General features: G+C 50.7%; 1 protein-coding gene across 1 annotated transcript in view; it reads right to left on the bottom strand.

Moving 5' to 3' along the window:
• Nucleotides 1–23,177, bottom strand: part of LOC123770247 (uncharacterized) — a 206,576-nt gene that overhangs the window by 95,747 nt on the left and 87,652 nt on the right. Inside the window, 3 exon segments of the mRNA XM_069339627.1 lie at nucleotides 8,312–8,318; nucleotides 21,125–21,244; nucleotides 21,486–21,674. Of these exon segments, the coding sequence (XP_069195728.1) occupies nucleotides 8,312–8,318; nucleotides 21,125–21,244; nucleotides 21,486–21,674 (316 nt within the window).

Genomic DNA, 23,177 nt, shown 5'->3' with positions numbered 1-23,177 from the left:
AGCCTCTACACCAGGCCCCGGGGGGCCAAGTCGACCTCCAAAGCCCCGGCAACACAAGAAAAAGCCGGGGCAGGCAGCCGAAAGAGCTGGAAAAGAAGGGGCCCACTGGTCAGACCCCAGAGCATCGGCCAGAGGAACAGACTCGAATGCCTCCGCAGCTACCTCAGATGGGGCAACCCCGAAACTGCCCAAGTCTCAGAAACCTCTAAACCCGCCCCGACCCGAAGCCCTCAGAACACCTAGGGGCCAGAAGCAGGAGGGGGAAAACAGAATGAACCACCGAAGGGAAAAAACAAGGGGGCGTGGCCGGAACCAAGGCCGAAGCAACCAAAACCCCCAAGTCTGGTTCCCTACACAAAGCGGGGCAGTCTTCGGGTGTCTGGGGAAGCAACAACCCGAGCTTGTTGCAACATCCTACCCTGCAACGCACGAGCTGCCTACACCCAAGGTAATTCATCAGCAGACTTGGTGAAATGAGCCACGAACAAGCAACACAGCTCGCAGGACTCAGGGTCGAATGTGTCACTGACCCAACAGGCAGCATGACGGAGGCAAAAACAATGAGATTCACCCTGAGACAAGGGACAGAGCAACCCTCAACTCGCACAAAGCGAGAGGGGACGCAAGGGTCTCCACTATCGGACCCGAGAGCCCCAGTGGGGTTTCCCAGGGCCCCTAGACTGGTCTGCTAAGGGTTATCCCAGGCAGGGCACTGCTAACCAGCACCCCAAACTACCAAGCAAACTGCTAAAGCTGAACCCATGGGACGTGTCCACCCGTGAGGGTGAAGCAGGGGGTGCCACCACACAAATGACCCTAATATAAGGGGGAGGGAACACAAGGCAGACCCCCACCAGGCAAAAACAAAAAGAAAAGAAAAAACACACAAGTGAACAACGTACCCAGAGGGAACAAAGCCGGCCGCTGTTATAGGTGAAAACTAGCTACGCAGTACCCTGCGCCCCACCAGTGCTATAACTACCACTTACCCCAGGTAAACAAGGGAGTAAAACCCCCAAACCCTCGGGGCGGCCAACGCCACGCAGCGAAAGCCAACAGAGGTAGACCCAAGGTGACTTGTGGAAGGCAACCCCCAAGCCCCAAGAGAGGTACTTACAGGGCACTCAGGGAAGGTGACCCTAAGCACATGCAGCCCGAGTACCTGAGAATACTACTCCCAGCTCACACGACCACTGTAAGAGCAGCACTGAAAAACAAGTCACAGCACTGAGAGAAGACCGGAGCTGGAGCCACACGACCATGCACTATCCCATCAGCCGAGGAACTGAGGTGGGGATCGCCAGCTCGGGGGTTTGGGGCTCCCCCTGCGCAGACATGCGGCGCGGCTCGTGTAACGTCATGCTTGTGTGTTCGTTTTTCTTGGGGAGTTCTGTCCACTTGTTTGTCGATTTTCATTGTTAACCAGAAGACACTGTTTTGTGGCATCTACCTTTCTGGGTGCCTGTCCCGGTTGATGGCAGATATAGAATGATCCAAACAACATGTGCATTTCTATGGGCCATTGCTTCCCCCTGCCTCTGTGATGGGGGCCAGCTTCTGGCTCGTGGTCCCCATAGGCCTAGAACTCCACCCACATCGACTGATGCAAAATAGTTAGGTATCCATATCAGCCATGGATAGCTCCGGGGAGCCGTAGGGGCTCCCCCAAAAAAGTTAACACAATGGCCTGCTACAGCTTGATTTGGGTGACCCTTTTCAGCAAAACTTTGCAATTTTTTTCATACTGCACACATTTTCTTAATAAATGAGGAAGGGACATCCTCTACTCTACATCAACAACCCGCATACCATCTTCATGTTTACGAATGATCTCTTTGTTTTTTCTCTATGGTCATCCTCGCATGTGTTTTCATATGTTGAACCTTACCACTGACTTTCTTGGGACCCATGGCTGTGATATAATAATTACTTTTTAGGTTCAAAAAACAAAAAAACCACCAAAATAATGGAATTTCTTACAAGTGTGATCGTCACTAAGCAGGCAGCTCTGGTAAACTGAGGCAGGTTTTTGCTGGAAAAGCCCCGTGCCACCAGGTGCCATGCACTTGGTCGACCCGAACGCATATCAACAAATATCGTTAGAAGATGACACGATCGTAAGTCGAGTCGCATTTTCCTACTAAATTTACATCGTAACTCGTAAATATCGTAAGCAGGGACAATCGTAAGTCGAGGTGTCACTGTATGCTGCACAATCAACAAACAATAGACTGATCACTAGTATAAAGCTTGACATGCAAAAGTGGCAATTCATATGCAAATTATAACAAGAAATGAACACAAAAGTAGAAAATTCAAAGAGGAGAAGCATATGTATCTATTTTCTTACGTCCAGTTGCTAATAGTTAAAATAAACGTATAAAGGGTAAAGTTGTCAATTATCAGCCATTTAACTGAACATTCCAAGTTCAGTTAAAAACCCAGCGTTGAATGCAATGAAAAGCCAATTTCTGGAGGAGCCTTAGAAGCTTCCCAAGATCACTTCACACTAAAAGGTCACATTAGCCGTAGCTACCTGGTAACTCTTCTGGGAGAGACCTGGAGGCTCCCCGGAACTATACCAGGCTGATATGTTAATGTCAGACTTTGGCATCAGTCGTGTGTAGGGAGTTCTTAGGCTACGGGGACTACGGCCAGAACCTGGCCCCTCAGAGAGGCAAGGGGAGCAATGGCCTATAGAAACCCCCCATGTGGTTGGAAGCATTCTATGTCTGCCATCGACAGGATCAAGCATCCAGAAAGGTAAGCGTCCAAAATAAACCCCCTATTCTGGTTAAAATTGCTACCAAAAGCCGAACTAGAGGATAGAACTCCCCAACAGAAAACAAGCAAACTAATATGATGTCACACGTCACCACGCCGCTGTCTGCGCAGCTCCCCTTCCCGGGAGGGGGAAGGGAGAGCCCCAAACTTCTCACACCGGCTCTCCACCCGTCAGTTCTGAGGCTGGATGTCAAAATACACGAAAACTGCCGACCGGAGGGAGGGAGGGTTGCCGAAGGGGAAGTCTCTGGGTCTCACCCAGAAAATGGTGTTTCATTACATTCAACGCTGGTTTTCTGGGGGGAGCCCCGTTGGCTCCCCGGAGCTAACTACCCACAAAGGAAGGTCTAAGGGACGTATCCAGGAGGCGGCCACCACTCACACCTCAACACGAAGCGAGACAACCAGCTGCAATTGCCAACTCAAAGCGACACAGGCCCGACCAGGCCTAAGGACGTGAACAAGGCAACGAGTAGCTAGGACCCAGTTTGACCGCCAAAATCCCCACGCCCGAATGTTTGCCCAAGACACAGTCCCAATGAACAGCAGCAAGAGCTGCGAACTTGCGAACGTCACAGGCACGGGGAGAGGCCGCAGGCTGGCCAGCCTTAATAACCCTGCAGACGACCTGGGAGACTCCGCACCTGCGAACAGGGAAGAAGGGAAACTGGATCAACCCTAAGCATGTCCACGAACACAGAAGCCGTGGCGTGCCAAAAACGGCGGAGAGTCGCAACCGGGCACAAAACCTGAAGCATCCGCGGCCAAACCAACAAGGCAACAACCCAGGGACCCCTCCGGAAAGCAGCAGTCACATTCAACGCCAGAAAAGAAGAAGACTGCAGAGGAACAAAACGATCGTCCCGACCAAAGAAGCAGAAACCCCAGTGCTGGAGGAGAGCATGAAGCACACCAACCCAACCCCCGAGGCCAACGCCAACAGAAAAAGAGCCCCCGAGTCACCAACCGGAACCGAAGGGGCCACAAGAACCGAGGAGAAGATAAGAGAGAGCACCCAGTCTCACGACCAGGACGGCATAGTTGGCGCATGAACAGGCCGGAGGTGAACCAACTCACGAGACAGTGTGCGGAATGGCGCAGAAGTAACATGAACACCGAATGCAAGCGGAAGCGAGTGCCAAACGAAACGAGGCAACAGTACGCGGCAAAATGAAGGCCCTGAACTCACAAACGAGAAGGACAAGACCACGCCAACAAAACACCGCCACCGAAGAAGGGACAGAAGGAAAAAAGGAAGGACTGCCAAAATACCCCATACTACCGCCAAGAAGAAGCACACAGGTGGGACACCAGCAACGAAGCCACCCAACCACCAACAGAAGGCAAGACTTGAGGCAGAGCCGAACGAGCCGAGGAAGAAGCAGAGCCGAACAAGCCGAGGAAGAGGCAGAGCTGCGGGAAAACCTCGGGTGCGACCACCGAGCCGGCAAAGCTGGAAACCCGAGCTGGCGAAGGAGGCGATGGAACGTCTGCCGTACCGAAAAACGTCTCAACGCCAGTGAGCTGCCAGGAGGGTGGAGACCAAGACCCCAACAGACTCCAGAGAAGGGACACCGCGACTCTGAAAATGCCAACAGGCTAGGAAAGCCAGGAACCATAATCGAAACCCAGCAACAGGAGCCAAAAGGCATAAACAAAACACAACATGGAGGACCAAAGGAAGCTGAGGAACGAAGAAGTCAGGCAGCAAATGGGAACGAAGGGACAGGACCAACACCAAAAACCGCTGGACATGTCCCACATGCCCCCAGGAGACCGAAGATCCAGAGGCGACATGACCACCACAAGCAAAACCTCAGAGGAATCGACAGGGTAGAGAAAGACAAGCCAAGGAACACACGGGGCACATGTAACGGGGGCATCAAGGCGAACTGAATGCCCAAATGAGCCGTATAAAAGATAGAAGAAGCATACCAGTGTCAGAGCAGGCGACAATAGGAATGCATGAGGAAGGGACGTGGCGGAGGCCAACCCCACACCCAGCGTCAAGCGCAGATAAGAGAGCCCAGTAGGCTCCGGAACCTGTACAGAAATCGAATGACAGGCGAGGGATGAGACGAAGAGCCAAAGCTCAACCCCAGCAAGCACAACCAGGTAAGGACAATGAGGGTAGTACAGAGAACCCAATGAACATGGAAAAGCTAAGCCCGGCACAGCAAGACCAGCAAGGAATGAGGGATCCAGAAAAATCATGGGAACAAAGAACCCAAACAAGGAAGGCCCCCAGAAAGAAGCACGGAAGGGCCGAACAAAACAAAACGACCATGCTCGAACACACAGCCGCAGAATCAAAACCGCAGCAAAACGGCACCACATTCCCAGAGGAATTGACAGGGTAGCAAAAGATAAACTGTTAACACGGGTGGCATGCGAACAAGGGGACACAGATGGAAACCGAGTACCCAAATGAGCCACAAGGACGTTAGGTTAGGCATCATGCACCCAAAGCTGAGAAAATCGGGAGCACCGCCCGTGGAAGCAGGCCAGAGCCACTCATGCAGGAGAAGAGGGGGGGGGGGAGGCGAAGGAGGTGCCCCTACTCAAAACGCAGGGAAAAACTCCAGCGACCTCCCCATAGCGGCACTCCAGAACACCCCCAGGAGCACTGGGGCACGGACTGGAGAACGGACTGGAGAACGAGAAGAGTGAGAGGCGAAGCACCCCGAGAGAAATTGGCCGCAGAACACCAGCACTGACGCACACCGTCCTGAACCAAAATGAACTCCCATGTCGCATGCGCAGGACACGAAAAAAAATAGCCCAACGGGTTGGGCTACTCCGTTCTTTCCTACTCTGCTCAACAACAGTGCTGAAAAGTAACCCAACGGGTCGTATCCCAAGTGATTCGCTGAAGAAACAGGCCAACTCATGGAAACAGAAGCGAAAAAGAAGGAAGCAACGACACACATAGCCGGTTCATATAAGGAAAACAATGAACCGAATCGGAACCCAAGAGGGCTACCAGTAGTCCAACAGGGCTACAAGTAGCCCAATCCGGCAATCTGGACCAAGAGAATGGAAGGAAAACGAGCAGTGCTGAGACAGCATGGAGAGAAGAGACATGAACAAAAGAACAAGACAGGGCCAAAAACCAAGAAGCATCCCGGAAGAGGACCAACAAGCCCTAGAAAGGACCGGAGGGAGCTGCACCGAAAGACGACAGACGTTCCAATAATACAGGAAGGAGCAAAAACCGTCCCAAACTTTCGAGAACACATGGAAGCAAGCACAACTGAAGAAGGCACAGAAAGGCTCAGTCGCACCCAAGACCAAAAGTCATGCAGAACCCATGACGGAGAAGTCCCATCCCAAGAAAAATAAGGAATGAAGAACGGAGAAAAACACCCACCGACAGGGAAGGAACCAACGAGCTAAAGGACAAGGAACCAAGTCTGGGGAGGGGCCGATGCCCAACAACTTGTGCGGAGAGTGGGGGAAGGAAAAACCCCACTCCGCGTAACCGCAAGCCCCGCCCAGTGAGTAGAAAAACCCCCGGCCGGGTCCAACGGGGCCTGATGCCCCCCATGTCAGCCCCACCCCAGACCCGGGAGCCCCACACAGCAGAACCCGCGGCCAAGCTGTCCCCACAAAGCCCCAGCCTCACAAGAAAAACTGGAGCAGCCGTTAAAAGCACAAAGAAAGGGAGCCCCATGGGCAGACTCATACAACAAAGCTGGAGAAACAGGCTCGAATGCCCCTGTCGCTACCCTAGAAGGGAAATTCCCCGAGAGCAACAGAGTCTCAAAACCATGGTAGTCCCGCCCCAAACCAGAAGCCACAGACAGTAAGGACCCGGAAGCAGGGAGGGACCCGACAAGACCACCAATGAAAACGGGGCAGCCTCAGGGCTTCCGGGGAGCAAACAACTTAGCGTAAAACGCAACGTGCAACACCCGCACTGCCTGTACCCATGTAGTTAGCATAAGACAGGGTAACCAAGTCACAACAAGCAACAAAACCTGCAGGATTCGGGGCCGAAGGTGTCACCGACCCCACAGGCAGCAGACGGAGGCAAAACAGAGAGAGTCACCCTGAGACAAGGGGACAGAGCAACCCTCAAACTCTCACAAAGTGAGGGGGGACTCTAGGGCCCACATCTCAGGTAATCCCAGGCAGGGTACTGTTAATTGGCGCCCAAGTCTACCAAACAACTTTCTAAGAACTGAACCCCCGAGATGTGTACACTCATGGGGACCTAGCAAGGAAAACCACCGGAAGATAACGCAGTACAAAGGGGGCAAGAACCAAGGGCAGACCCCCCCCCCCCACCAGGTAGACAAACAAAAAGAAAAAGAAAACCCCGCAAGAGGAATGCGTACCCATGCGGAACAGAGCTGGCCGCTAGGATTGGTGAAAACAAGCTGCACAGTACCCTGAGCCCCTACCAGTGCAAATTGCACCTTACCCTAAGGCAAACAAGGGAAGCCAGAACCCCTTAGCACACAAAGGACGGCCGAAAACCAAACAGTAAACGGCCTAGCAGAAGCAGGACCCAAGAAACTTGTGGAAGATAACCCCAAGGCCCAAGGGCAGTACTTACAGGGCACCTAGGGAAAGTAACCCTAGGCGCATGCAGCCCAAGTACTGGAGACTTACTCCCGGCTCACACACCACCTAGAAGACAGACACCACACTCTAGGTACAGCGCTGAAACAATCACTGGAGCCGGAGCACACAACCAGTGCCTTTAGCATCAGCCAAAGAACTGATGGGTGGATAGCCGGTGTGAGAGGTCTGGGGCTTCCCCTTTCCCCTCCCGGAGAGGGGGGAGCTGCGGAGACAGCAGCGCGGTGACGCGTGACGTCATACTAGTTTGCTTGTTTTCTGTTGGGGAGTTCTATCTACTAGTTCGGCTTTTGGTAGCAATTTTAACTAGAATAAGGGTTTGTTTTGGGACGCTTCCCTTTCTGGATGCTTGACCCGGTCAATGGCAGACATAGAATGCTTCCAACCACACAGGGGTTTCTATAGGTCATTGCTCCCCTTCCCCTCTCTGAGGGGGGCCAGGTTCTGGCTGTGGTCCCCAGTAGGCCCTAAGAACTCCATATACATGACTAATGCCAAAGTCTGAGATTAGCATATCAGCTGGGATAGCTCTGGGGAGTTGACGGGGCTCCCCCAGAAACTGCATCAAAAGGCCCATCTCGACAACAAAAAACCAAGGCTCCGGCATGACTACAACACGTGCCAAGACCCAAAAGATCATCCTGCAAGCCAGGAAGACCCTGGAATCCCTGAAGGCAGAACCGGGTCACACACGAGGTAACTAAAAGCCCCCCTGAACCCATAAAGAGGGGCCCAAGAGGAAGAAACCTACGGAACGAAACCAAAGAACCCAAAGGAACCCGGAGTCGAACCCCGGGGAGCCCAAACCACCACATTTGCCGGAGGAAACACACCACAGAAAGGGCAAAGCACAGCACCCAGATAGAACCCTCCAGTGAAACGGCCAAAATGGACCGAAAACCGAGGGACACAAGGTGTGGGAGCAAGCTATAAACCCGACAGGGACACTGAGCCCAAACCCCAGGGCCCAAACCCAAACAGACAGAAAACACAAAAACCGGTGTAAAAACCATCATCAGAGCATTCCCAGAGGAACAGAAGATGGGCAGAACACCCCAGAAAAGCAATGGCAACAGGATGATAAAACCCCTGAAGGAGGTGAAAAAACTCACACAAAACGTAAGCTCGCACACCCAACCAGGTACAGGTAAACAAACCGCAGCGTCGCCCCGGTGGCCAAGCAGGGAAGTAACCCGCAGAAAGAAAATGGCCACCAAAACAAGGAGCTGTGACCGACGCAATAAATCCGAAAACACGCCAGCAAATGTGGGAAGCAGACGAGAGGGACAAAAAACCCCGCCCAGAAGCACAAAACCCAGGCAGGGGCAAACAGTCCCAGAACTGCTAGCGGACATCCCCCCACAGCCCCGGGAACCCGCAACAGAAGGCCCCGGGGCAAAGTCGTCCTCTACGCCCTCTGCCCTTAAAGAAAAGGAAGAGTCCAAAGGAAAGGCAGCAAAGGAAGGGCCGCTGGTAAGACCAGAAGCCTTGGCACGAGGATCAGGCTCGAAAACCTCCGTCCCCTACCTGATCAGGGCAGCCCCTGAAGCCGCCCGAGTCTGGGCACCAACTAGACCCCGCCCCGACCCCAAAACCTGGGGAAAGGGGTGAACAACTAAAATGGGGGTGGCCCCGGGGCATCCAGGTAGGAAACCAACCAAGTGCTTTGCAGCAACCTAAACCAAGCATGCAACGCAGATGCCACCTATACTCTGAACACTAAGGACATCAGAATAGTACTGGAGAACAAGCAGAGAACACCTCTCGCAAGACTCCGGGTCAAGGTGTCAGTGACCCAACACGCAGCATGATGGAGGTAAAAGAGGTGACTGTCACCCTGAGACAAGAACACAGCAACCAACAAACCTGCACAAGATGGGTTGGAACCTGGAAGACATATCCAGTGGTCCACCAAGCCCCGACAGGGTTTTTCAGGACCTGTAGGCTGACTGCTACGGGAAGACTGGGCAAGGTGTTGCTAACCGGCTAATACCCAAAGCTAACAAGGGGTAGATGCGAACACTGAAAACCCCTGCGACGTGTACAATCACGGGGGCCTAGCAAAAGGCCACCAGACACTACCAGTGGAACTATAGCCACACTATGCAGACCAAAACCAGGCAAATGAAAATAAAAACAAAAGAAAATACTGCAAAAGTATACTGTCCCCAGAGGCAACAGGAACCAGTCACCGTGTAGGTAGCAGGTCGCGCAACACCTTGACGCCCTAACCAGCACAATACCAGTCCCTACCCAAGGCCAAACAAGGCCCTCAAGAACCTCTACGGGAATGGTTCCCGAATGCCCCAGAGAAGATAATCCTGTCACACAGGGGAAGTACTCACAGGGCATTTAGGGAAGGAAGCCCCTAAGCGCATGCAGCCCCGGTACTGATGAGGAACACCTGGCCACCGCACAACACAAAACACGGCAGTGAGCGCCACGCAGGCAAACACCGCCTAGGAAACTGAGGCCAGAGAAGCGTCTGTCCAGGTTGACATTAGCTTATGAACTGGTGCTAGGCAGCCGACATGGTGAGGTCTGGGGACCCCCCTCCCTCTCTCAGGGAGGGTAAGGCTGCGCGGACGAGCGGCGCGGCAGTAGTTACATTTGCTTGTTTACTTGTTTCCTTGGGATTGTAGGGAGTTCTACCTCTCTCTTTGGTTTTGTTGTTAGTTTCTTGCTTTGTGGGGATTGTTTTGTTATGCCTACCTTTCTGGGTGCCTAACCCCGGTTGATGGCAGATGAGGAAAATCCCCAATCACAGGGGGGAGTTTTTCCAGGGCCATTGCTCCCTGCAACCTCTCTGAAGGGGCCAGGTTCTGGCTCATGGTCCCTGGTAGGTCAGAACTCCATAGCTAATATCCCAGTCTAATATAACATACATTAGCCCGATAAGCTCCAGGGAGCCGTAGGGGCTTCCCCTCAGAAAAGGCTGTACTTACCACCCAAAGAAGTTTGTAGACCATGAGTTTAGCATTAGGCTGAACCACTCCACCTGTTCCAGGAAACTGTTTTGTGAAGTTGCTGAACCGATGTTATATAAGTGGAGTGGATGGTAGGTAAGCATTACTGCTTGTCAACCCAGTATGTTCTCTTGCGATGGTACAAACCAGAGCATGGTGCAGCACACAATGCCACATCACATCACATGCACTTATATTTGGTGTCCTTCCTTTTACCATTTTTGTAACAAACACGACACTTCAGCCCTTTCTGAATGTGAAATAGGGAATGGTTCAAGTTCCCATTCAGACGTTCTTGCTTATCAATGATACGAGGATTTCTCGTAGCAGTAGCACCAGAAGGAATACTCTGACTCTCGTCTTCTGAGTCAGATGATGATTTGTCATGTTGAAGTGAACATGGGAATAGTGGCCACCTCACACCTGATGGTCCAGGTGTTGCAACATTAGACGCCATTAAATCTGCCCTCATATCCAGCACCAGCATGTATGATGTTGTCATTTTGGGAATGGGAAGACATTGGCGCAAAGTTTAAAACACGTCCCAAAGTGATCAGATAAAAAACCAGCGTTGAATGTAATGAAACGCCATTTTCTGGGTGAGCCCCGGAGGCTCCCTGGAGCTTATCGGGCTAATGTATGTTATGTTAGACCGGGACATTAGCTAAGGAGTTCAGACCTACCAGGGACCAGCGCCAGAACCTGGCCCCTTCAGAGAGGTTTCAGGGAGCAATGGCCCTGGAAAACCCCATATGGTTGGGGGTTTTCCTTATCTGCCATCGACCGGGGTTAGGCACCCAGAAAGGTAGGCGTAACAAAACAAACCCCACATGGTAAGAAACTACAACAAAAACCGAACAGAGAGGTAAAAAACCAGCGTTGAATGTAATGAAACGCCATTTTCTGGGTGAGCCCCGGAGGCTCCCTGGAGCTTATCGGGCTAATGTATGTTATGTTAGACCGGGACATTAGCTAAGGAGTTCAGACCTACCAGGGACCAGCGCCAGAACCTGGCCCCTTCAGAGAGGTTTCAGGGAGCAATGGCCTTGGAAAACCCCATATGGTTGGGGGTTTTCCTTATCTGCCATCGACCGGGGTTAGGCACCCAGAAAGGTAGGCGTAACAAAACAAACCCCACATGGTAAGAAACTACAACAAAAACCGAACAGAGAGGTAGAAAACTCCCTACAATCCCAAGGAAACAAGCAAACAAGCAAACATCACACTTTACTGCCGCGCCGATCGTCCGCGCAGCCCTCCCCACCCCGGGAGGGGGAGGGGGGAGCCCCGGACCTACCGCGCCGGCTGCCAAGCTCCAGTTCGGAAGCTAAGCTTCAACCAACGCGAAAAAACCGCCGACCGGTGGGAGGGAGGGTTTCCAGGGAGCCTCCGGGGCTCACCCAGAAAATGGCGTTTCATTACATTCAACGCTGGTTTTCTGTGGGGAGCCCCTACGGCTCCCTGGAGCTTCATACCCAAAGAGAAGGAAAAGAAAGGGCTAACCCGGGAGGCGGCCGCCACAAACTCTGCAACGCAAAGCCAAGACAACCGGTCGCAAACCTGCGACCCAAGGCAACAAGAACGCCCAAGAACAGACGCACATATGGATGGGCGGCCAAAAACCTGTGCGACCCACAATTCCCTGCGCCCGAAATGAGCCCGAGACGTCACCAACACAGCAGCAAATGCTGCAAACGTCTGAACAGCACGGGCGCAAAGACAGACCGCAGGAAGAAGGAAAACACTGCGGACGACCCGGGAGACACGAGCCCTGAAAACAGGGAACGAAGGAACCGGATCAACCACAGCGCATCCCCAGGCACGGTACGCCGGCAACAGCAAAAAGCACAACTGGACAACACAGGACGCACCCCCCGGCCAAACCAAACAAGTACCAATACCCCAAGAACCCCTCCGGAAAGCAGCCGTCTCGACCGTCGCCAGGACAGAGAAAGGCTGCACACCAATAAAGCTACCACCAGTACCAAAGAGGAGGAAACTGAAACCGAAGGGGCTACCACAAACTGAGGGGAAGAGAAGAAGGCACCCTGAACAAGGACCAGGATGGCTCAGGCGACTCATGAGCAGGCCGGAGGGGAAACAAAACGCGAGAAAACGTAATAAACGTCATACAGTCTCCAAGACGAAGCTCGCAGGTGGGACACCGTCAACAAAGCCACCTGAACACCATAGAGATGGCGATACCTGCGTCAAAATACCAGACGCGAAGAGCCAAAGAGAAGGCCGAACCAGTCACGGACAGGACCGATTCGGCCTGCTGAAAGAGGCGAAGCCTCAGGAAAAAACGCCCCGGGTACGGACACCTATCAAGCAGTGTCTGAAAAGAAGGCCGGGCCGGCCACCGTGGAACCATAAGGACTGTTCTCGTGGGAATGGGCTGCAACCGAGCCAGAACCCGAAGCAACAGCTGGACCGGGAGAAGAGGTACAGGTACCCCCCACCTCGACCAGGCCTGCCGAAAGCCTCCACCGTGAAGTCCTCGCAGGTGGGAAGGGCGCCACAAAACGGGCGACGCCTAGACCACGCCGACCCGAAGACGTCCATGGCCAGGAGTCCATAAGCCCAACAGAGCCAACAAAACGAATCGGCGACGACTGGCCAACCCACGAAGAGGAATGAACCGAGACAGCTGTCCACCAGGACGCAGGACACACCCCGGACACGAACCACACGGTTAACCAAACCCCCTGTGGTTCCGGCAAGAACCACCAGAGAACAGTCCAAACAGAGCTGAATGGTAGAGTACCTAGTGACCCAAACCCTCCGAAGCGCAAACCAGACAGCCATGAACACCTGAACCGGGCTGTGAGCCCGACGGACAGACAGACTCCATCAACCTCGGTCGACCTGGTGAGCACTGGTCACAAAGCCCCAGCCGAGAGACGACCCGTCCGTGAACACATCGAGCGAAGGCTCGGGGAGCTGCCAAGGCACGGAACCCCGAAAACCCCAAAGAGGAAGCTGGTGACGCAGCACCAACACCAGATCCCCAGAGGAACCCAAGGAATGCAAGAGGCGGAAGTGGAGTCTCCGTAGGAACCAACCGACGCCGGAGCCAAACCCGACTCCGCGGGCAGACAAGCACGCCGAAGTGCAAACTCCCGCACAACCGCCCAAGCAACCGCTGAGCAACCCGGGACCCCCTCCTGAACAGCCAAAGGCGGGACCACAGCCACAGTAACACTTCTGGAGGGAAGACAACGAGGGGCCCAAGAGCCTGAAACAAGGCCCAGGTCCGAACCCGGGACGGAAACAGAAGGTAAAACCTCCAGCTCACCAGGAAACCAAACCCAGCGATCTGGAAAGAACCATCCCCTGGCGAGCAGACAAGCGGACTGACTGGGAGCCCACTCCAGCCAGTCGTCGAGGTAGGCCAGACACCGAATCTCAGACGCAGACAGGGCACTAAGATCCGGTAAAGATGCAAAGAGTATACAAAGTGCCCTTCACAAAATAGGGAATGCAATAAAAACAGCAAACCTGAAGCCCCACCACCAAAGCATTGTATGACAATCATATTAAGACATATTATGACATATGACAATCATTATATGACAATATGACAATTATAATCAAAGCAATATATGACAAAGAGTGCTGGGAAGACGGGACACCATGAGAGTAGCTCTCATCCTGTAACTACACTTAGGTAAGTACACATAGGTAATTACCAACCGTGCTAGCCCCAGAAAAACTGGAGAGGAACGTGCCAAGAAGTGACCTGGAGGTCCAGGTCCACCATCCATGCACCCGGCCCTAACAGAATCCGAACAGGAGACAACAGTCCTCCGAGCAGGGCAGAGGATCCAGGGCGCAGACGGAAGTAGTCCAGAAGAACTGCAGACTGGAAAAGCTCATGACTGCAAAGAGCAGACGGGAAAAGCTCATGACTGCAAAGAGCAGACGGGAAGCCCAGAAGGATGGGGCGGATCGACCACGCCCCACGCACCCACGAAGAGGAAATGACGAAGCGCAGGGAAGAAGCCCACCACGCCAGCTCTGAACCCCCCCCAAGGGGGAGAAGCCGTCCTCCGACGCCAGCAGAGGCCGGAAGACAACCCAAAGCGCCCACCAACAGCGGGACCAAGCGAGAGGCAACAGAGCAAGCTGCTCCCCCAGCGCCCAGTCAACAGAGAAGGGAACAGAACCCCTTCAGAAAGAAAAAGTACACTACCGAAGTCATGAGGAGAGACTACGGGAATGAAACCACACTTCGCTGGAAGAGGAAGTGAGGGGAGACCTGATCACCACATACAAGATACCCAAGGGAATCGACAGGGTTGAGAAGGACAGGCTATGTAACACAAGGGGCACACGCACTAGGGGACACAGGTGGAAACTGAGTACCCAAAAGAGCCACAGATAGAATTAATTTTTTTTTTTTTTTTTTTTTTTTTTTGAGTGTCAGAATGGGAACGGGAAAGCACTAAGAAGTAATGTGGCGACACCTCACACAAGTAACGAGGCTGACCCCCATACAATGTCACATGTAGACATGACAGAGCCCAAGAGGCACAGGAACCGATACACCTTTGCAAATTTTGCAATATAATATAATATAATATATATATAATATAATATAAAAAAAATAGAATTGCAAAGGGATGAGGATGGGAAAGGGTGGTCGTTAAGACGAGATCCTTCAAAAGAAGATAGAGAGAAGCTGAAACTGAACCTCGCCGAGGCAAAACATTTAAATGAGAGCAGGAATGAAGAAGAAATAAATTCTTTTTTCTACAAAGTGATAGGGGTAGGCAAACCAGTAAAGTGGTACATAAAGGCAAACCAACAAAATCAATAGAGAGAGGGGGAGTGAAGAATAAGGAGAGGGGGAACAAGTTCCTGAAGATTGCATACACCAACATAGATGGAGTGAGATCGAAGATACTGGAGTTAAGTGATGTAATACAGCTGCAGACACCAGACATTGTTGCACTCACGGAGACAAAACTTGAAGATGTAATTTTAAATGAGGTCATATTCCCAAGGGGCTACTCAATTTGGAGACGGGACAGAAAAATTAGGAAAGGCGGTGGCGTTGCTGTGCTGGTAAAAGAACACCTAAAGGTGAAGGAAATAATGACTGCCAATCCACAAGAAGTTGACATAATAGCATTAGAGATCTGCTATGAGGATGATAAACTAATGATGATAAATGCATATAGTCCACCGCCAAGCAGCACATGGTCAAAGGAGGAGCTAGATAGTAAACGTGAAGGTCTTATAACAATAATGAGAGAGATTATAGCGAGAGCGGATAACGATAGATCACGACTGTTGATAGTCGGTGACTTCAACTTGAAATCCATAGACTGGGAAGCATATGAAGCTAAAACAGAAGATTTTTGGACCTGTAAATTTGTAGACCTCATCCTGGAAACATTCTTGTATCAACATGTTAAACAAGCTACGAGGATGAGGGAAGGGGACGTTCCCTCCATGCTAGATTTGATATTTACCAGGAAGGAGGAAGAGATATTTGACATTCAGTACCTTCCTCCCTTGGGTAAAAGTGACCATGTCTTTTTGGGAATAAAGTATGCAATGCGTTATAAGCTGGAAGAAAATAAGGAGGTTGAAGCAGTTGAAAAACCAGACTTCAGGAGAGGACATTATGGTGACCTTAGAAATTTTTTTAGTGAGTATAATTGGACAGACTTGATGCTAGGCAAGGAAGTGAATGAGATGTATGGCAAGTTTTGTGAAATATATGATAAAGGCACAAAAAAATTTATACCAAAACAGAGATGCAGAACTAGGAAACAGGATTGGTTCAATAGAAATTGCGAGAGGGCTAGAGATCGAAAGACACAAAAATGGAATCAATACAGGAAGAGGCCGAACCCCCAAACATACCAGCGATACAAAGATGCGAGAAACAACTACACGGCAGTGAGGAGAGAGGCAGAAAGAAATTTTGAAAAAGGGATTGCGGACAAATGTAAAACAGAACCAGGTCTATTCTATAAATTCATAAACAACAAATTGCAGGTAAAGGATAATATTCAGAGGTTGAAAATGGGAAATAGATTCACGGAAGATGAAAAGGAAATGTGTGAAACACTAAACGAAAAGTTCCAAAGTGTGTTTGTACAAAATGAAATCTTTAGGGAACCAGATACAATAAGAATTCCAGAGAACAACATAGAACACATAGAGGTGTCTAGAGACGAAGTGGAAAAAATGCTCAAGGAGCTCGGTAAGAACAAAGCAGCTGGCCCAGATGGCGTTTCACCATGGGTTCTGAGAGAATGTGCATCTGAGCTCAGCATTCCACTTCACCTGATCTTTCAGGCATCCCTGTGTACAGGAATCGTAGCAGACGGGTGGAAACAGGCTAACATAGTTCCAATCTACAAAAGTGGCAGCAGGGAAGACCCCCTCAATTATAGACCTGTATCATTGACAAGTGTAATAGTGAAAGTATTGGAAAAACTAATCAAAACTAAATGGGTAGAACACCTAGAGAGAAATGATATAATATCAGACAGACAGTATGGTTTTCGATCTGGAAGATCCTGTGTATCGAATTTACTCAGTTTCTATGATCGAGCCACAGAGATATTACAGGAAAGAGATGGTTGGGTTGACTGCATCTATCTGGACCTAAAAAAGGCTTTTGACAGAGTTCCACATAAGAGGTTGTTCTGGAAACTGGAAAATATTGGAGGGGTGACAGGTAAGCTTCTATCATGGATGAAAAATTTTCTGACTGATAGAAAAATGAGGGCAGTAATCAGAGGCAATGTATCGGAATGGAGAAATGTCACAAGTGGAGTACCACAGGGTTCAGTTCTTGCACCAGTGATGTTTATTGTGTACATAAATGATCTACCAGTTGGTATACAGAATTATATGAACATGTTTGCTGATGATGCTAAGATAATAGGAAGGATAAGAAATTTAGATGACTGTCATGCCCTTCAAGAAGACCTGGACAAAATAAGTATATGGAGCACCACTTGGCAAATGGAATTTAATGTTAATAAATGTCATGTTATGGAATGTGGAATAGGAGAACATAGACCCCACACAACCTATATATTATGTGAGAAATCTTTAAAGAATTCTGATAAAGAAAGAGATCTAGGAGTGGTTCTAGATAGAAAACTATCACCTGAGGACCACATAAAGAATATTGTGCAAGGAGCCTATGCTATGCTTTCTAACTTCAGAATTGCATTTAAATACATGGATGGCGATATACTAAAGAAATTGTTCATGACTTTTGTTAGGCCAAAGCTAGAATATGCAGCTGTTGTGTGGTGCCCATATCTTAAGAAGCACATCAACAAACTGGAAAAGGTGCAAAGACATGCTACTAAGTGGCTCCCAGAACTGAAGGGCAAGAGCTACGAGGAGAGGTTAGAAGCATTAAATATGCCAAAACTAGAAGACAGAAGAAAAAGAGGTGATATGATCACTACATACAAAACAGTAACAGGAATTGATAAAATCGACAGGGAAGACTTCCCGAGACCTGGAATTTCAAGAACAAGAGGTCATAGATTTAAACTAGCTAAACACAGATGCCGAAGAAATATAAGAAAATTCACCTTCGCAAATAGAGTGGTAGACGGTTGGAACAAGTTAAGTGAGAAGGTGGTGGAGGCCAAGACCGTCAGTAGTTTCAAAGCGTTATATGACAAAGAGTGCTGGGAAGACGGGACACCACGAGCGTAGCTCTCATCCTGTAACTACACTTAGGTAATTACACTTAGGTAATTACCTGTTGACGGACGGTTGAGAGGCAGGACCAAGGAGCCAGAGCTCAACCCCCACAAGCACAACTAGGTGAGGACATATATTGTAAAAGCACAAGCCGCCGACTAGTGGCAAAGAGCACTACGCCGGCCAGGCAAAGAAGGCACAAAACTGCATCAAAAGGCCCACCTCGACAGCAAAACCACAAAGTCCCAGCACAACCACAACATGTGCCAAGACCCAAAAAGCTCAGTCTGCAAGCCAGGAAGACCCCGGAACCCCAAAAGGCAGAACTGGGTCACACGAGGAAACAAAGTCCCCCTGAACCCACAAAAGGGGGCCCAAGAGGAAGAAACCTCCAGAACGAAACCAAGGAACCCAAAGGAACCCAGAATCGAACCAGGGGGAGCCCAAACCACCACATTTGCCGGCGGAGAACACCACTAAAAGGCAAAGCACAGACCCCAGCAGAACGCCCTGGGAAAACCGAGGGGCAAGGTGTGGGAGCAAGCATACCAGCCAGGGGCACTGAGCCTAAACCCAGAGGCTCAGACCCAAAATCAACACCCAAACGTTCCCAGAGGAACAGGCAACGGCAAGAAAACACCAGAAAACAAAGAAACGACAACAGGAGAACAAAAACCCTGCAAATTTTTTGAAAACTCACCAGAGACGCTCGCTCGCACACCCAGACGCATGTAAACAAACCGCAACGCCGCCCTGGTGGCCACGCCGGGAAACCGGCAGACGAAAATGGCCGCCAGCAGGGGCTGTGACTGACGCTTAAGACACAAAAACACGCCAGCAAATGTGGGAAGCTAGCAGACTGGAAGGGCGAAAAACGACGCCCAACAGCAGAAAAACCCCTGAAGGGGCAAAACCGCCCCAGAACTGCTAGCAGACAACCCCCACAGCCCCGGGAACCAACAACAGAGGCCCCGGGGCAGAGCCGTCCTCCAAGCCCTCCGCCCTTAAAGAAAAGCAAGAGCCCATGGGAAAGGCAACAAGAAAGGGCCGCTGGTAAGACCCAGAAGCCTTGGCAGGAGGCACAGGCTCAAACCTCCGTCCCCAACCCGAACGGGGCATCCCCCGAAAACCGCCCGAGTCTCTGCCGCAACTGAACCCCGCCCCGACCCCGAAACCCGCAGACGGTCCGGAGCCGGGAACATGGAGAGAAAGGGGCGAGCAGCACCTAACCAAATGGGGCGGCCACGGGGCATTCGAGTGGGAAACCAACCTAGCATGTTGCAGCAACCTAACCGAGCTTGCAACACGGATGCCGCCTGTACTCTGAACAGTAATAACATCAGGAGAGTACTGGAGAACAAGCAGAGAATCACTCGCAAGACTCCGGGTCAAGGTGTCAGTGACCCAACAGGCAGCATGACGGAGGTAAAAATGGCGACTGTCACCCGGAGACAAGGGAACAGCAACCAACGATCCCGTTCAAGACGGGTTGGAACCCGGAAGACACATTCAATGGTCCCCCGAGCCCAGACAGGGGTTTCCAGGGCCCGTAGGGTAACAACTACGGGAAGCCCGGGCAAGGTGTTGCTAACCGGTTAAGAAACCCAAACATAACAAGAGGGTAGATTATAGCACTGAAAACCCCTGAGACGTGTACAAGCACGGGGGCCTAGCAGAGGGCCGCCAAACACTACCAGTGGAACTATAACCACCTTAGGCAGACCCCCACCAGGCAAGAAAATGAAAAACAAAAGAAAAACCCCGCAAAAGTACACCGTCTCCAGAGGCAACAGAAACCGGCCGCCGCTTAGGTGGCAGGCTGCGCAACACCTTGACGCCCTAACCAGCACAATACCAATCCCTACCCAGGGCCAAACAAGGGCCCCAAGCCCCAGCTGGCCCCAAGGGCGAGGCAAATGCCGAGCAGCAAGAACCTCTACGGGAATGGTTCCCGAACGCCCCAGGGAAGATAACCCTGTTACGCAAGGGCAGTACTCACAGGGCGCTTAGGGAAGTCAGCCACTAAGCACATGCAGCCCCGGCACTGATGAAGTACTCCTGGCCACCGCACACCACAACACATGGCAGTGAACGCCACACAAGGCAAACACCGCCTAGGAAACTGAGGCCAGAGAAGCGTCAATCCCGGTTGACATTAGCGAACGAACTGGAGCTTGGCAGCCGGCGCGGTAGGTCCGGGGCTCCCCCCTCCCCCTCCCGGGGTGGGGAGGGCTGCGCGGACGATCGGCGCGGCAGTAAAGTGTGATGTTTGCTTGTTTGCTTGTTTCCTTGGGATTGTAGGGAGTTTTCTACCTCTCTGTTCGGTTTTTGTTGTAGTTTCTTACCATGTGGGGTTTGTTTTGTTACGCCTACCTTTCTGGGTGCCTAACCCCGGTCGATGGCAGATAAGGAAAACCCCCAACCATATGGGGTTTTCCAGGGCCATTGCTCCCTGAAACCTCTCTGAAGGGGCCAGGTTCTGGCGCTGGTCCCTGGTAGGTCTGAACTCCTTAGCTAATGTCCCGGTCTAACATAACATACATTAGCCCGATAAGCTCCAGGGAGCCGTAGGGGCTCCCCACAGAAAATGTAATTTTAGCAAATATATATTCAATTTGGACGTCATATACGTCCCTACCGCACATCCGCAGAACTAATTGTGGATGTCATATACGTCCCTCCAAAACGAAAGTGTTAAGAACTAAATCACATTTTTTATAATGTAAATTTATGGAATGTTGAGATTTATGCCTGGCTCAAGGAACTCTATCTGGATTATTTATTCAGCATCAAATGTATGTGTATTATATATTTTGGAGTATGAGTGTTGTGTTTTGAGTTTTTTGTTGTTGTCAGCATAATCCCAGAGAGCACAATGAGGAGGTAACCATGGGATTTGCTCTCCTCTTCACATTGTTGTTACAGTTATTACCAAACTGTGATTAGAAGAAAAAGTTTACTTACCTTATAAAGTACAGGAAGAGAAATGCACATTCTGCATCTGTATTATACAAACATAACAAGACAGCTATAACAAACATTTATTTAAAATATATAACAAAATACTTTGAAAAGTTTCAAATTTATGCTGTTACCTGAGGACAAGTGTGCATAACAATCATTTTTGAAGGCGAGTGTGTGCGACGGTGTCTCTGGAATGCGTTGTGCCAACTGGTTTTGTACTCACACTCGTCACACTCAAATACGCTACCAATCTGAGAAAAATCAATGCATTATTTTTGTTTCATTACACCCTTTTCTAAAGCATATTTTCCTGACTGTTTATGGTTTTGACAACTGCATATATTTTATAAACCATCATGCAAAGTTTTGCTACTAGGCTTCAAATAAAAAAAATTAAAAAGTCTTGGCATGATTCTATGTATGAAGTTAGGTAATGACATGCTTAACAAGAATCGCTCAACATACATCTGAACATTAATTACATCTACTCACAGGTTTTGGCTGCTTTGCTTTTTTATGTTTAACTCGAGTATGTTTAGAAAGCAGCTTTTGATCGTCACAGGTATAGGCACAGAGGTGACAATTCAAAACTTGCTGTGCATGTGACATCCTGTGCCGACGGAGGTGGCTTGCACGTATTGACACAAAGTTGCACTCGTTACATTGATATAATGCCAAACCCTGAAAAAGAATTTTCATAGTTAAATGTGTACATCATTGCTATGCTAAAAAACCAGCGTTAAAGGTAATGAAACGCTATTTTCTGGGCGAGACCCGAAGGCTCGCCGGAGCTATCCGGGCTAATATGAATGTATTAGACCCTAGCATCAGTCAAAGGCAATTGAGTTTTGTCAGAACCTGGCCCCCTTCAGAGAGGCATGAGGAGCAATAGCCTACTGACACCCCCTGTGTGGTTGGAAGCATTCTATTTCTGCCAGCAACATAGTCAGGCACGTAGAAAGGTAGGCACCCCAAAGCAAACCCTATCTGGCTAAAATATTGCTACTGAAAGCCAAATTGTTGGACAGAACGCCCCAAATGAAAAATGAGCAAATGAGCACGTCGTTACAATTGTCATTGCGCCGCGGTCTGTGCAGCTCCCCACCCCCCGTGAGGAGGAAGGGGGAGCTCCAGACCCCTGTGCCGGCTATCCACACTTTCAGTTCTGAGGCTGGATGTAAAAAAAAAAAGTGAAAACCGCTGACTGGAGGGAGGGAGGGAGGGTTGCCGGGAAGCCTCCATGTCCCACCCAGAAAATGGCGTTTCATTACATTCAACGCTGGTTTTCTGGGGGGAGCCCCGTCGGCTCCCCGAAGCTAACTACCCACAAAGGAAAGTAGAGGGACATACCCGGGAGGCTGTCGCCGCACACTCCTCAACCAGAAGTCGAGACAACTGGCTGCAACTGCCAACTCAGTGACACAGGCCCGACTAGGCCCAGGAATGAATATGAGATAACGAGCAGCCAGGACCCTGTCCGACCGCCAAAATCCCCGTGCCTGCATGAAAACCTGGACATTTTGCCAAAACCGGCGGCAAGAGCCGCGAACCGGCGAACGTCATGGGCACAGGGAGAAACCGCAGGTTGGCAAGACGTAATAACCCTGTGGACGATCCGGGAGACCCGAACTCGCGAATAGGGAAGAAGGGAAACCGGATCAACCCAAAGCACGTCCATGGATACATAAGTCGAGGCGTGAAAAGAACGACAGAGGGCCGCAACCGGGCACAACACATGATGCATCCCCGGCCTGACTAACCAAGCATCAACAACCCAAAGACCCTTCCGGAAAGCAGCAGTCTCGACCATCGCCAGAAAAGAAGGGGACGGCTGCAGATGAACAAAACGACCGGCATGATTGAAAGAACAGAATCCCTGCGCAGGAGGAGAGCATGAAGCTTCCCGACCCAATCCCCAGAGGCTAATGCCAACAGTAAAGAGCCCCCGAGAAAAAAAAAACGGAACCAAAGAAGCCACAACAAATCGAGGAGAAGAAAGAAAAGAGAGCACTGTGTCGAATGACCAGGACGGCTCAGGCAGCGCATGAGCAGGCCGGAGGTGAAACAACGCACGAAGCAGCTTGCGAAAATTGCGCAGAAGAAACATGAACACCGAACGAAAGCTGAAATGGCTCTGCCAGCACCGCACGATACGAGGCAACAGTATGCGGCAAAATGACGGCC

This window comes from Procambarus clarkii, chromosome 42 (assembly GCF_040958095.1).
Source record: "Procambarus clarkii isolate CNS0578487 chromosome 42, FALCON_Pclarkii_2.0, whole genome shotgun sequence".
In the NCBI taxonomy this organism is placed as follows: Eukaryota; Metazoa; Arthropoda; class Malacostraca; order Decapoda; family Cambaridae; genus Procambarus; species Procambarus clarkii.
Note: the sequence above shows the minus strand (reverse complement) of the source record. Positions and strands in the feature narration are given on the sequence as shown.